Raw genomic sequence first — 15,691 nt, forward strand, 5'->3', positions numbered from 1 at the left:
CCGCAGGTGTCACTTCAGTTCCAACTTTGCACCGGAACGGGCGAGAGCGTGAAGCGGGGCTGAGTTGTTGCTCTGGCTGCTTGCTTCCGAGATTCTTTCCACCGGCCGAGCGGTGTGAGTGACGACCGCTCGCCGCTCCAGTTTCTCTTCTCTCTCTTTGTGGACAGGAACGGTGACGTTCCCCCCAAAAGTGTGACAGTTGGTTTTTGAATTTTAGACGAAAATTTTACGAAACACGACTTTGTACTTGTTCCTCAATGTTTCCATTTCACTCCTCTTCATAGAAGTTTGCTCAGATTTTTGTACATCATCGACATATCGCTTTGTTCGACTTCTAGTTGTTCGCAAGTGCTGACTCTTTTAACTCATTCATCCCGCTGCTAGTTTTTTCATATTTGCTTGGTTTGATTTCACCCTGTTAATACTCTTCAGGTTGGACTCATAGATGAAACTTTCCAAGAAATTTCAAAAATATGTAGAAAGAAAGAAAATTATAACGATACCCTAAAGATGCAATGTTTTCCTCCTGAACTGAATTTTTGAAAAACTTTTCTGATGAATTCTTCATTATTATATCACTTGCAAACATCGAACATGAAATCCAAAATGACTCTCCAACAACGATGACCAATGACTTGACAAGCACCAAGGGACTACTGTGTGTCACTTTCCTCCAGTCTCTTCTAAGCTGCGATGACCTTCCTCAGTCGACAATAATCTATCACTAACCTCATATCAGTTGAATGATCCGAATGCACAACATCTCATCAGAACTCTAAAGCACGCTCGGTGGCACAAATGTCAAACTCCTAACAGTGACATTTCTCCGAGTTCCATCCTATGATATTCGATGTTCGCCACAGACATCGACACCAAACTGAGAACGCTCTGTTCGAAGTCGGTTCGAAGCATGTTCTACAGTCCCATGTGGGCCAATTACGGTGACTTCAGACCGCCCCCGCCCCATGGCCTTGACATGATGTGGAATGCGTACTTCAACGGCATGCTGCCAGGTAAAGTTTCATTCGCAATTCTACAAAAAATTACTCTTGTATGAGAGTTCATTATTCATTTATGCACTGACCTAAAATTGTTACATGTAATTTGATTTTTTTTTTGGGGGGGGGGGGGGTAGATTTACTTTTTTTTTTATTTATAGTTGTTTTCTTTCTTCAACAGAAGGTGCAAATTAACTCTGATCAAAGTTTTTTCTGTTTCTTTCTTTTTTAATTTTAGCTTTCCACTTTATTGGAAAGAAGTGGCCTTTCATTTTTGTACTTGATTTGCTCGTGTTATAGTTTCGGATCGCTAATAATAATGGGTGCATTCTTTTCAAAAGTAATTTATAATATTTTTTTTCACTTTTATACTATAGTTCCATGTGACATTGTGTGTACAAAATTAATTTTGACTCTGAAAGTAAATTAAATAGCAATAATTTATTTCATTTTATTTTACAACAAATTGGCCAAAAAGGGAGCATCGGTTCTTCAGAGAACCAATCCTAAGCTTCCATTTAGTAACATCAAAAGCTTAATAAAGAAAATCTTTAAAGACACTTTTCACGAAGAACTCAAAAATCGTAACAGCAATAAACCATGGTTTGAGCTGATCCTGAATGTCCCTAATTGACCTAGGATGAAATCTGTCGCCATGTTTCGTTTATTATTTGGCCATGATTGTCTCCGAAAACATCTCTGTCGTATCAACGTGGTTCCTGACCCTTTCTGCACTTTGTGTGATCTCCACGAAGTAATGGACATGCCTCATTTGTCCAGATGTCCTGCTCTCCCTCGGACATCCATCTGGGAACGCTATTAGATTGCTCGTTTTCATTTATAGTTTTGTTGTTATCCTCTTCATATTCAACTGTCTTTAAATGTGCCATTGGAAATTTAAAAAAAAAAAAATTACAACAAATGAGGTGCTATGGTATTCATGTCACACTTTTAATAACAAAAATAATTATTCTTCACATAATAAATAATTAATGCACATATATCGTTGTTAGGACTTTATTATTCTAAAAATTTTATGGTGTGCACAGCTGATTTAAAGAAGCGTATGTTAGTTGAATCATTTTACCCAACTTTATTTGTTGAAATAACCGAATGTTTATAAAACAGAAAACAAAGTTATTCGCAAATAAAGTATTATTTAAATAAGTTTCATTTTAAAATCTGAAGAATAAATTTTTTTGTCCCTAGAATTGTTTTTTTTTTTTTTTTTACAGTAATCCCTCACTGCAAAAACTGAATGTAACGACCACAGTTTGAATTAATAAAGTTATTGTTAGTCAAGATTCACGTTGAAATCTAAGGTCCGCCATCCTCACAAGACGTTTTTTCTGAACTTTGTCGAGGTGTATTCTTTTACGACCCATTAGAAATTTTTATGTTTGCTTCTTGCCAATAGATTGAAATTTAGCTGGTGCGTAAATTAACATAAATTTTGAAACCGATCCAAAATACGGTTATTTATTGATGACGAAGAAGGTAGCTTCGTATCAGAAGCTATTTGAGGTCGTTTTATGGACTATTTGTAAAATTATTGATGAGATGTTTCTTTGCCAATAAGGCCTCGTGAACTTGATGTTTGAGTGCGAATTTTCATTGTGGTCAACTTATTCTTCGTCAAGATTGAAGTGAGCTCTCCTCAATCACAGCTCTAAGGCCTCCATCACATGAAGCGACTTAGTAGAATCAACTTTCGAACGGACGATCATCAGGATATGTAACGAGATAGAAAAGTGAAGGAATTGCCTAGCAACTCATCTCGATGAGTTGGATTAGAGTAACTCATCGGAACGTTCGTTCTACACTCGAGTAATATAGTTGAGTTAATTCGGTCCAGTTTTAACAGCATTGTGGAACAGCTGCTCGAACTGATGCGGCTGTTTAGAAGAAAAGTTGATTCAACTAAGGTGCCTCGTGTGAAGACAATAAAAAATGCCAGTCAAAGTTGACTGGCAACTTTCTCAGAAAGTTGATTCAAACTGCCTAGTGTGTTCCCTATAACTCCGTATATGCCGTATACTCTCAAGCTGTTTTTAAACATATAATGTATACCCTCAAGCTTCAAAGATTTTCATTTATGATGCCCATTCGTATATGATCGCATACTGGATTACTGAGAGTACACTGTAAAAAAATTCCGAAACGTTACTGATTATTTTAGTGTAACGTTTCGGGATTTCAATGGTTTCTATCCACTTCCTGAGAAAATCAAGTATCATTGTCAAAAAGTTTCCTGAACAGCTAAAAGTTGCATGAATGCAGACATCACTCTTGTGAAAAATATAATTAGCTCCCAGTTTAAAGATTATCTGAGCGTATATATTAAGTGTTTCTGATTCAGTTCTATTGCCGCCCATCCAGACTAATTAAGCTCCCAAAAGGAGCGAATAAGTCTCTGGATTCCGCAAGAATTGCAAGCAAGTGGGATGCTTTCAATTCTGTCTCAGCGCTGGCCCTAGTTGCAATAATGATTCAGGAGCTTTCTCGGCAGATCAGGAAGGCGAGCTATCATATTGAACCTACGTAAGTTTTTTTTCGACTGACTTTAACCGGGGAGATAACTGAATTTTTCAGAAAGATTCCAGGATAATTTCAATAAGGTTACTGACTTTTAGAGGGAAACATTCCTGTTTTTTTGCAAGACATGTTATTGGCTGAAATTGGGCATATTAGGTGCCCATAATTTTTCAGGAACCTTTCTGAATCGTTTTAACAGTGCTCGCTTTTACAGTTTTTTACAGTCTGAATCGTTTTTACCCTCAGAAATATTGATGGGAACGTCACTGCTAGTGTGTAGGATGCTTTCATGACAACTATTTAATTCAGCGATGTATTCCGTTGAACACATTTTGCATTATGGCAATTTTTTTTTTTTGAAAGATATACTCATTTTATCAAGTCGTATATAGATAGATTTTTTTAAGCTTTACCAACAATGTGACGCAATACAAAACTTACCTTCTTCATCAAATTATGCCGAAAAAAATGCTTTAGCCCCAAAGTATGATAAACCAATCTGTACGAAATAGACAAACTTGATAATAAAACATGTTTACAAGAGCTAACGAAGTAAATAAATACGGGAATAGATTTTTCACCCTTTTTCATAATCAGCTGATAATTTAAAAAATGAAGCAATCTCTTGAATTAATGAATCAATATGCCTTTTATTGCTATAGTCTGCTTCTTGTTGAAGACTTAAATTTTAATTGTTAGTAATCCTAGCCATATTTCCTGGAAGTTTTTTTACTTAAGGTAGAAAATGTAAGTTTTTAGCTTTCATTTTGAACTAATTTACAACAATTGTACGCGCAGTATATAAATCATATGCCAATATTTTCCATTTGTAAATTGGCTTTTCTCCTTTCTTGGAAACGGCTTGAGACGAAACGCTTATGTAATTTTTGTAATTTAATAAATTATTTTATTTGTTTATTTTATACCTGATAAAGCTTTTGCTCCACCAGATTTTTCTCCAATTAGTTTGAAAAAGGTTGAAGACTTGATACGCGATGAGCTCTTATTTTCTTTAGAAGTAGTACACTTTGCGTAATACATAAATCATTGAGAAACTTAGATCCAAGTTTCAGTCTTTGCAATCATGCTTCTCCTCATCTATATTTTACGTATATATACATATATAATTTTCAGACGTTGGAATAGAAATATAAAACGGACGAATTCGAAACATGAAAATAGCACAAAATGTTCCTGCTGTAACGACGCGACGCCCACTGTTGCAATGCAAATTAAATCACAAACAGGTATATTTGGAAGCGTCAGAAATCATTTATTTTCAGTGAACAAAATAAATTTTCGATGACGAACGCTGAGATCCTTTTATTAGCTACCTGACATTTTATTTCGCGGCTATTTTCCCCTTTTTACGTCTTTTCGTGCCTAAAAGTAGTTATTGTTGTGCATGTTTTATAGCCTGTTTTTGTAACCTGAGTATATGTCCTTTGCTAATTATATAGGCGATGTTTCAAGTGGACATCATATTGGCAGATTTAAACCTTTGGGGTTCTAAAGTGTTTTTTTTTTTGGGGGGGGGATGCATAATTTGTTATCCTTGTTACAAAAGCTAATGAGAAATCTTTACTAATAATAACGCGCAAAGTTTGTCGGGATATCTGTCCGGATCTCTGTCGGGATGTCTCTCTGTGACGCGCTTAGCGCCTAAACCGTTCGGCCGATTTTCACGAAATTTGGCACAGAATTAGTTTGTAGCATGGAAGTGTGCACCTTGAAGCGATTTTTCGAAAATTCGATTTTGTTCTTTTTCTATTTCAATTTTAAGAACATTTTATCGAGCGTAATTATCACAACATGAACGAGTAAATTACTAGATTATCATGACGTGGAACCGTAACATGGAGCAAATAAACATACTAAATTGGCGAGAAATTTATCATACATTATTTGTAAATATACAGGCGAACCAAATGACCTTTTTATTTTTCTACTACGGGCAAAGCCGTGCGGGTACCACTAGTAGGTAATATTTATAATGATTATTGTCACTACTAATTCCCATACGTGAAGACTTCACGTAGCAAGCATGCGAAAAGTTAAGTTAGTTTATAGCTTTGTAAAACTGTTTAAACATACACCTAAAACGCGATAATTTTACCAAACTTTGTCAAAAGACCCCGAAACACGCATTTCTTACCTTCAGGAACAATTAGTTATGAAAATTACTCGTTTTAACTTGCTTTTTTTTTCTGTTTGTATTTTTTTAAGGTGCTGTTTTTCAGCACTGGTTGATGACAGAAAACTTAATGCACAATATGTATTCCTGCTTATAGATAATTTATAAAATGGTTGCAAAGCGCAATCAGAAATTACCTTCTGGTGAAGATTTTTGGTCATAACCGCCCTTTTATGCATTACATTTGGCAATATGTGTCGTCATGAGTTCTGGGGAGGGAGGGGAGTCGAGTCCATAACCTCCCCTGTGACTGCGCCTTTCGGTTGGGGGGGGGGGGGGTCAGGACTTTAAATCTTTGGAAGGGTAGACATTCTCAATTTACCGAATGGAACACAAAATTTTGCTGAATGATAAAATACAGGTATGCACACACAAGTGCGTCTAATGAAAAAAGACATTCGGGCATTTAAAAATTGCGATGTAATGCAATTTTGTTTCCAAATTTTCAGAAAAAGGATTTTTTGAGGAGTAATATTTTAAGTTCGCCAAGGGGGCGGCACCATAGATATCCAAAGAAATTTCGACCCTTTTTGCAGTTAGAAAATAACAGGAAAAAATGCTTAAAATTTCCATACTAGATTTATAACTATTTGCTTGAACTCAAGCCGTCAAATTTTTTCCTGGCAAATGGACTTAAAGTTTTAATTAACTTATATCATACACTTTTCTCTACGGCTCCCTATATTTTAGTATTAAGTCTCAGGAATACTGAAAGTGGGTTCATGACTCCGACGTATGCAACGCAAGAGTGGAAACTTGTATTTAGCGACAAGCTATTGGATTATGAAATATTACTTGTTTTAGTATTTTTAGAAAGAGAAAAATCCAGTCTAAAAACAGTGCGACTGAATTTTACGTGAGATTTTCTAATATGTAAGCTTAGTATTTTGAATGTGAATTTTAAATGGAGGCCTAATAATCAACCTCCCCATTTTCAAGGGAAGGGGTAAGATCAGCATCAGTATCAGGTCGTTCCAATCATGTCGTTCGACCTTGACGTATAGTTTTGGACACCTTACCTGGCGCTAACCTTTAATTTAAAAAATGTTTTAGAGAAAGTAATATCGTCATTGTTATAAAAAAATTAAAAATTTTAAAAGGACGACTGAGTCGTAACTGTAGAATCAAGAGGGAAAATTGAAAATCCTTTTGAAAGCCTTATATTATTAAAAATTCAATGTCAAGTATTTTATTTGCTATTAAATAGAAACTTGCTACGGGTAAAATTTTTAAATTATTGCGTTTAATTTCTTTGTCGGCCAACAATGAATTCGGTGATCAATCGCGTGAATAAAGGCTTGGCCGTTATTAAAATCTTCTCTAAAAAAAACGTTATAATTCGAATTCTATGAAAGACGGAAGTTTCAAACACATTCTATCAGAAGCAGAAATAATTCTCTTTATTTTGGTATTAAATTTTAAAATTTTTAACTATGTTTCCACTGCAAAAATCGTGAAAAACCTTTTATAGGTTTTTAATTAGTATCTTCGTTAATGAATGTCATCCAAAGATGCTGCCTAGCTAAAGAACACTCTCGATCAACTCTTCTTTCGAACAATTTTTTTTTTTTTTTTTAAATCGGTCCATCCGTTTATAGGCGCTAGAGTGCCACAGACAGACACACAGACACGTGAAACCTATAACCCCCTTCCTTTGTGTGTCGGGGGTTGATAAAATTGAAGGAAAAAAAAAAACAAACCTAAAACACAAAATTTATTGCATATAGAGATTTGCGGCTCTGCATTCCAAATATAGAGAAAAAAATATGCAGCTGAGGAATGGGACTGGCCCCTCAATGTTTGGAGGTCTGGGCCTGGGGTAAAGTGGGGACCTGGGCACAGTTCGCTTCCATACACGGCTAAATTTGCATGGGAGCTTATTGGGCCTCAGTACCTGTACTTGTTTTCAACTTTTACTTATTAGACGGTACCAAAATCCTGATCCTCATATCCTCATATATATAATAGCCAATGATCGAATAACGCGCCTGTTTCAACATTGAAACTCGAACCACGGCATGTTAAAAGAAAAAGGTTATTTGAATTTATTTTCTGATGATATTGTAAGATTAGTTTTGTAAAGTTTTTTTTTTTTAAAAAAAGGTTATAAAATAATCTTGCAAGCATCGTTTTCATTTTATTACATAAAAGTATGTTATTACAAGAATTAAATATAAAGAACTAAACACCAAAGCATATGTAGAATTTTATGTGTATTATCGTATTATATCAAACTTTTCCCATGCTGCTGTTTTTCAACAGCTTTAAAAGGGTGCGTGAGTTTTGCTGGAGGCTTTTTCAGTACACCATTTACAGAGTACTGCAAAGTCACATACTCACATACTTAGCGCGTTGTACACAAAAGTGTTCCCTCCTTCGCTTCGTATGGGATGGGATGGGAAGAGGTTTTTGCCCAAAAATTAATGCGATTGATTAAAACGCGGGCTATGACTCCACAGCAGTTAGTTTTAAAGAGTATAAATAATTGTGGACATTTAGCAAAATATCTTCACAAACCTCATGACCTTCCAATAATTTTTCTAATATTTTTCTTTACTTATGGGAGTCATGCTTGGTTTTTGCTCAAGAACTGTAAATTTCGGAAAAATACGATGTCTTTGATTTATCCAATTTAACTATATTGACGTTAGTCATTGTATCAGTGCATTTGATTCATTACAGCAAGGACTGAACGCTGATTGATTTCACCAAGTCACAGTGTTCGGTAAAGGTTTTTATATAACTTCGCTAATTTTACCTCTCACTTAAAAGAGACATTAAAAAACTTGCCGTTAACGTACTGCGAGTCATCCTGCGTTTCATCCGAGTTTCTGTCGCCTCTTTGCCGAATATTGCAGATTATCCAGCTGATTCATCCAAAATAATTTTTAAAGTACCACCCATATTTACAATACAGTAAACCTGTGTAAGTTGACCACTTGTGGTGCACTTAAACAGCTAGTCAACTTATATAGAGGTTGAATTACAGTAAAACCTGTAAAGTTGACCACTCTTGTAAGTTGACCACCTGTCTATGTTGACCGCTATTTTTAGGCGCAGAATTAGATCTATACCATATAATTCAACCTCTATAAGTTGACCAGCTGTTTAAGTTGACCGCTAAAGTAGTGCACCGCAAGTTGTCAACTTACACAGGTTTCACTGTAAATGGTATAGATCTAATTCTCTGTCTAAAAATAGCGGTCAACTTAGACAGGTGGTCAACTTACAAGGGTGGTCAACTTTACAGGTTTTACTGTATCAGCTTCACAGTGACAAACCCATCGGCAAGCGTTTTCTACTTGTTAGAGCGCATAAATAATGATAGGTTTTTCATTGCTTTCATCTTCGGAGAAAAATATTGTGCATTTTTAGTTTAAAGGTCTTGAGTGTTTTTCTTGAACTTACTGAAGCGTTCCAACATTGAATTCTGGCTATTACAGCGAGTTTTGCAATCTGAACTGCGCTTTCTCAATTTTTTCTAAAGCGTGGTTTCCTTCAGTCAAAAATACTACTTTTAGTCATTTGAAATTGATAGAATGAGCAAAAAAAAAAAAAAAAAAAAAAAAAAAAAACATGGACCCAAAAAATACTTTCATTTTCCCAACAGTTTTTTTTTTTTTTAAATTATTTATTTTTTTTAATGTCCGATTTTTCAAACAAGGCGTGGTCTTTATGACGTCACAAATGATGCACTTTGCCGCATCTTTCTACGACGTTTCCACGTTATGATAATCAAGCAGCGAATTAAAACTGCGCTCTACGCTTGCTACCAACCCTATCGTTGCCAATACGCGTGAGTAAAGATGCGAATTAAATATTTTGGACCGTGAATGGCAACACTGAATGGCATTTCATCATTTGTGATGTCATCGGCAGAAGCGTTAAACTATAAAAGAGCACCGATTTAAGTAATTTTTTGAAAATATTAAACTTAAAGAAATAGTTTAAAAAGTGGTCAAGCATGCTCTTAAAAAAATACTTTTAAAATTTTGGAAACGACCCCATTTCTAGGTTTTAAATTTTAGAGACAGTTTTCAAAAACGTTTGTAATTTAATCGCATTTTTTCAATTGCTGAACTTATGAAACTGAAACCTCGTATGAGAATACAAATTTATTTTCATCGTTCATTATATGAGACAAAAATTTTCTTGCTCCTCTTGAAGAAATACGAGGAAGGTTATTCAAAATACAAATGATGCTTGTGAAAATACTCGTTTTATAAGCGTCAAAAGTTGGAAAACGTTCGGATAGAAAATCTTTGCGGGATCGGAAATCTTGCGGATTTTTCGCTAAATCCCGCGAGATTAATCCATCAAATTATGCGGGATCCCGCAGGATTCGAGATTGGGAAACCTAATTTCTAACCAAGTTTACAAGGGTAAAACCCACTTTTTGTGTGTGAAAATCACTTAGTTTAGAATAAATGCGAGAGCTCTACATATTGTTCATAATCGTTTTTTCCTCCTTACTTTTTTCTCCTAATTTACCGTGCACATTTTTCAACTTGAAAAATGTTTAACATTTTTGCTGTTATTCAAAAGAAAAACTTTTAGAAAAAATTGATTTTTTTTTTGAAGAAAATTATAATTTTTAGGCCTCGTGTGGGGCACCTAAATATTTTTTATTCGGATAAATTTTTTTATGTAATATGTGGATTGATAGAAGCAACTTTTTATCAACTTGACAAATTAAATTTCGAAAAAAAGTTTTTTTTCGATACACTGTACTGTTCAGTGGAGGTATATCATGAAAGAAAAATCATAATTCAAAGCTCAATAGATGTCTAACAGTGTTTGGTTCTAGTTTAATCACTTGCGTTTCGTTTTCATTCGGTAATTTTTTTAGAAAAATAGTTTATAACATTCCAGCATTTTATTTCTTAAAACTAAAAATTCTACGTAGATTTGAAAAATATTAAAATGAATTTCGGTGCGTATACATCAAGACCAGACAAGGCTAACATTCCGTAACTTTAGTTATTCCTGCAATTTGAGCGGCATGCATTCGAATTATGTTTTTCGGCATGAGTAGAGAATTGTTCATTCTTTCATGATGATGAATCCAAAGATGGAATGCGGACCCCTTGATTTTCTTCACGTATCCTATTATGTGTGTTCTCTTAGGCAAAGCAAACCATGTCGGTTTTTTTTCTTTAAACCGGAAGATAATTTTGAAACGAAACATTTTTAAAAATATTGCAAGAAGCGTGGAAGGGAGAATAACGGTAAGAAATGTCTGAAAATAGTATGTGGCGCCATCTATTGATGCTTTGGAAAAATGTAAATATCGGATCTACGTGAGGAGATCGGAGGATTAATGAAGGAATCCCTTTCGGCAGAAAAATTTGTTTTTATGATCTTTTTTAAAATGAAGAGAATCGATAGCAATGTCCGCACAAATACAAAATTATTCAATGTATATAAAAATTTCTTTGGTCTCTTGATTAAAAAAAAAATCGACATATAAACCGAAAAATCGTTTTAGCATTTTAATTCGCTTTGATTTTATTTTATTCCTCCTCCCCCCAAATTCTTCAATAAAAAAAACTAGTTATGTGTGATTTAAAGCTCCTATATAAGGGGAGCTGACTTATCGGACATTTTGGTTCCAAAATTGTCGGGCGAAAAAATGTACAAAAGCCTCATTTCAGAAAACGGGTGACCAAGCTTTAGACGTGTTGCCTGATTGATGTTTGATTATTTTATTCTGTAGATGAAGACGATTTAATCACTACAAATGAAAAACAAATAAGGTGCGAAAATGAGGTTTGTCGCTGTAAATATTTCCCGATGTATTTTTGTTGAATTTGTGAACTAAGTTATCTTTCTACATTCGCCTTAAGTGACATTTTACTTAACATCCATTGTTTCACGACATGGCAACCCAGCGAATATTATGACGTATTTACAATACTAGAAACGAGGTTGGATCCAATTTTGTCATGGAACCAAAATGTCGGATAAGTCAGCCTGCCCTTTTCAAGGGGATCTAATGCGACTGAAATTGCAGGGTGCTTATCAGATAGGTGGGTCATATCACTGGCTGCCAGGTCCTGATTACTGAATAGGCCAACTAGGCCGCGGCCTAGGGCCCCTGACATTTAGGGGCACCCAAATGGCTAAAAATTACTTTAGTCCATGGCTGAAACTGTTTCAGCCAATGCCTAAATTTATAAAGTTCGAATACATGGGGCCCCAAAAAAGTATTTGGCCTGGGCCCATCGATAACCGGGCCCTGCTGGCTGCGGCATTGAAATTTTTGTAGAGGGTGGTTTTAAGGGTATTATATCTCCTGTTTTTGAATGACTCGTTCGTGGGGGGAGGGGGGATTGGTCTTTGGGAGAAGAATACCCCTGGAAATTGAATATTTACCAGAACATACGAAAATACGAATCATATCGGGATATCTATATAAATAAAACAAAGAATATATGTGTATGTTCCATACACAAATCCACAGTTTAAGTCGGATCTCGACTAAATTTGGCAGGGAGGTACTTGGGCCCCCGAGAAGGAACGTAGGGAGGTTTTCAAACGCCAAAAAAAAAAAAAAAAAAAACGAACCATTTAAATTTTTAAGACCGAAAATGGCATTAAACGGCTCTTTCTACCCGAAATAATTATCTGATTTCTTTGATTTGGGTCCCATTCGAAATCTCGCGAAAAACCCCATAGAGTTCATTCATTTCCTTCGAATTTCACACACAAAAAGCTGTAAAATCACCGGGGAAAATTAAAAAGCACTGCTAAGCCTCATGGAACAGAAATTTTAAATCGGAAAATTATCGCTCGCGCGATCTAATTTTAAATTAGCGTTCAAAAGGTTGCCACTTTTTTTTTTTTCTTGGCTGTGACTAAATAAATTTTATTCCCGGGTGTTACCTGTTATCTAAAATTTTTTGGGGAGCGTGCAGCGGGCGGTGATCATGGCGCAGACTGCAGCATTGAAATTTTTGGTCACTTTCTTTGGGGAAAAGGTTATCTAGTTCTTCATGGGTGCTCCGTAACATTTGAGGATGTGCGCCGCCACTGTTGGGGGATGGCCTCAAGCGCAATTTGCAATTAAAAAAAAATGTTATGCATTTACTGCATTAATCTTTACTAATAATAAAGCTCAAAATTTATCTGCATCTCTGTCGGGATATCTGTCGGGATTCTTTCTGTGACGTACATAGCGCCTAAATCGTTCGCCCGATTTTCACGAAATCTGGCACAGAATTAGTTTGTAGCATGGGCTCGTGCACCTAGAAGCGATTTTTCAAAAACTCGATTTTGTTCTTTTTCTATTCCAATTTTAAGAACATTTTTCTAAGCAAATTATCATAACGTGGAATCGTAACATGGGCGAGCAAATGAACATTCCAAATTGGCGAGAAATTCATCATCCATTAATTTGTAAATATAGGGCGAACCAAATGACCTGTTAATCTTCAACTACGGGCAAAGCCGTGCGGGTACCACTAGTAGTAAATAAAATATTTTGAATTAAAACATTTTTGACACTTTTTGAGGGAAGTAGAACAACGAATTCTCTGGTGAGGCAAGTTCTGAGTTGTTAAAATCCGTTTATGAAAATAAAATACTTAGTTGCAAAATATACCTTGTGACAGCTTATTTCTAACATGGCAAATAGAAGATTTCGGCAATGTGACTGTGATTATTAAAGGAAGGGAGAAATCTGAAGATCTGTGTACTGTTGGAAAGTCATGATTTTATTTCATGATTTGTAAGAATTATTTATAAATAGATAATCTTTAGAACTTTGTGAATTAAAATGTATCGAATAATAAAAATGATAGTTTTATGCAGGGTTAAAATTAGTTCTTGCGAAGAAGAATATTCAGAAAGATCTTCGCATAGCAAAACGTTATTCAATTTTTTCTTGTCTTGGTGGCGTCGAGAGTTTCTTTCGGTAATGAAACAACGATACTTATACCAGCGGCGTCACTACGGGGGGGGGGAGGGGGTTCTCCGGGTGTCACCCGTCTGAGGGTGACACCCAAAGTAGAATTGCAAGTTTTTTGAAAAATATGAAACTAAAACACATTTTTAAGACTACAAATTTGAAAATTTTCTGGGGGGCAACACTCGAATCCTCATTTTTTTTAATGCCTTTTGTGCATTTTGTCGTTTAAAATTTCGTTCACGAAAGGAAACAACCACACGAATGTGGTTGTTTCCTGAAAATTGCATAAATTTTATGTTTTCAAAAAAAAAAAAAAATTCTTTTTCGTATGGGGGGGGGGGGGGCGCACCAAAAATTACCGCCCTGGGTGTCACCTTTGACGCCACTGCTTATAGTAAGCAGGCTTATGTTGAAGCAATGCCATTACTCTTTCCTTTTTGCAAGTTGAAGAGGGCACTTAAAGGATTACATCCGAAACTGCTACTAAATAACAACCGCGAAAGATATTGACACTTCTTTAATCAGGATTTCGCCGCCAACAAGTGGTAATCTGGATGAACAACAACTGGCACACCAGTCACCTATACAGTTCAAGAAAAATAAAACTTTTTTTTTTTTTTTTTTCTGAAATGTCCGAAGTCACTCGAGGTTAATCTTGTTTGCCACATAGATTAATAGGTCTCGAAGGGTTTCGAGAAGTGTTTTCAGATGTTGAAACATAATTATATAGTTTCTTATTTTCATGTCCTTAATTCTTCTGACTCATCAAGAATTAAGTGTTTAATGCGACGTATTCTAAAAATATGACTGCGTTGGGAAAGAGATGTTGTATAAAAACAATTAGACCTGCACGTGGCAGGTTTCGATAGGATTACCTCGTGGGCGTTGATTGATTTATTCGTCCTGATCTCTGCTATTAAATATTATTATGCGGCATTGTGTTTTGTTCGAAGCAAAGTTTCTTTACCCTCTTCTCGTACCTTGCACCCTGAGGACAAACCAATGGTTTTTCGCACTCCAACAAAATTTGTGTTTCATGGGGAAAGAATGTGAAACGTCAAGTTCATTTTATGTAAAAGACTAAAAGTCAGAAATGATGGGGTTTTTTCCTTTGATTTTTTTTTTTTAAATCATACTATAGACCAGTGGTACCTAACTTTTTTTTTACTCAAGGGCCGCGCCCCACATAAAAAAAAATTCTTGCCATAGCCGCAACACATGTGTAATTTCAAACCGTTTAAAACTTTACAGAATAATATAGAAAATTACAAACCAAGCAATGTTGTTATCATTACTTGATGCCTATTTTATAAATTGCGTCTGTTTTCTAGAAACCTATTTTTGTATGTTAGGAACAAAATTTGGGACATTTTAACTAATCGTGATTTTCGATTTCTAACACTGAACAAATCAACAGGATACGCAGATCAGCTTTGCTGGCCATATGTGCCCACGATTGGACACGACTGTGAAACACAGTACTAATGCTTTCTAATTACCTGTTCTTTTTATATAATAAGCAATGTTTATAGCGTTAACACACATATAATGACTTTCAGTTTTGGGGTGATAAAATGTTATTTATAATGTATTGTATCAAAAAAAAAAAAACCTACCGGACTTTAGTTATAACAATTTATTTCGTTTTTTTTCTTTTAGAACAAGCCAGTTGAGAAAATGTATTACATTGTCTTATTTCATAACACTAAGTAATTAATCTCCTACCCACAGACTTAATTCCTAAGTCTTCGAACTCTCACGATAGGGAAAATAACAGGAACTCATTTCATACGTATTTACACAAATTAAAAATATGTATATTATGTTGTTAAAAGTGTTGAAAATTCCATTAGAATGTGAAATGAAGAACAAATATGACGTCGACGTAAACTATATTTTCCCCTATTTTCTGTAAGGAAGAAATCCCCATATTCTATTTTTCTACCGAGCTGGTTAGAGACTGGGACTGACTGGAATTTGTTTCCAATCGGTTCCCTGTTCCTCCGTTGCAACAGACTGTCATATCTCGTTTTCGCAGTGGTTATCTGAAATCTA

The 15,691-nt window shown here is 35.3% G+C and overlaps 1 protein-coding gene across 1 annotated transcript in view; it reads left to right on the top strand.

The window, feature by feature from the left end:
• The first annotated feature begins 910 nt into the window (after window positions 1-910).
• The window catches only part of LOC129221065 (zinc finger E-box-binding homeobox 1-like), a 165,920-nt gene continuing 151,139 nt past the window's right edge, over window positions 911-15,691 (top strand). The window contains exon 1 of the mRNA XM_054855502.1: window positions 911-1,013. Within this exon, the coding sequence (XP_054711477.1) occupies window positions 911-1,013 (103 nt within the window). The remainder of the gene's footprint in view (window positions 1,014-15,691) is intronic.

This window comes from Uloborus diversus, chromosome 4 (genome assembly GCF_026930045.1).
Source record: "Uloborus diversus isolate 005 chromosome 4, Udiv.v.3.1, whole genome shotgun sequence".
NCBI classification, from domain to species: Eukaryota; Metazoa; Arthropoda; class Arachnida; order Araneae; family Uloboridae; genus Uloborus; species Uloborus diversus.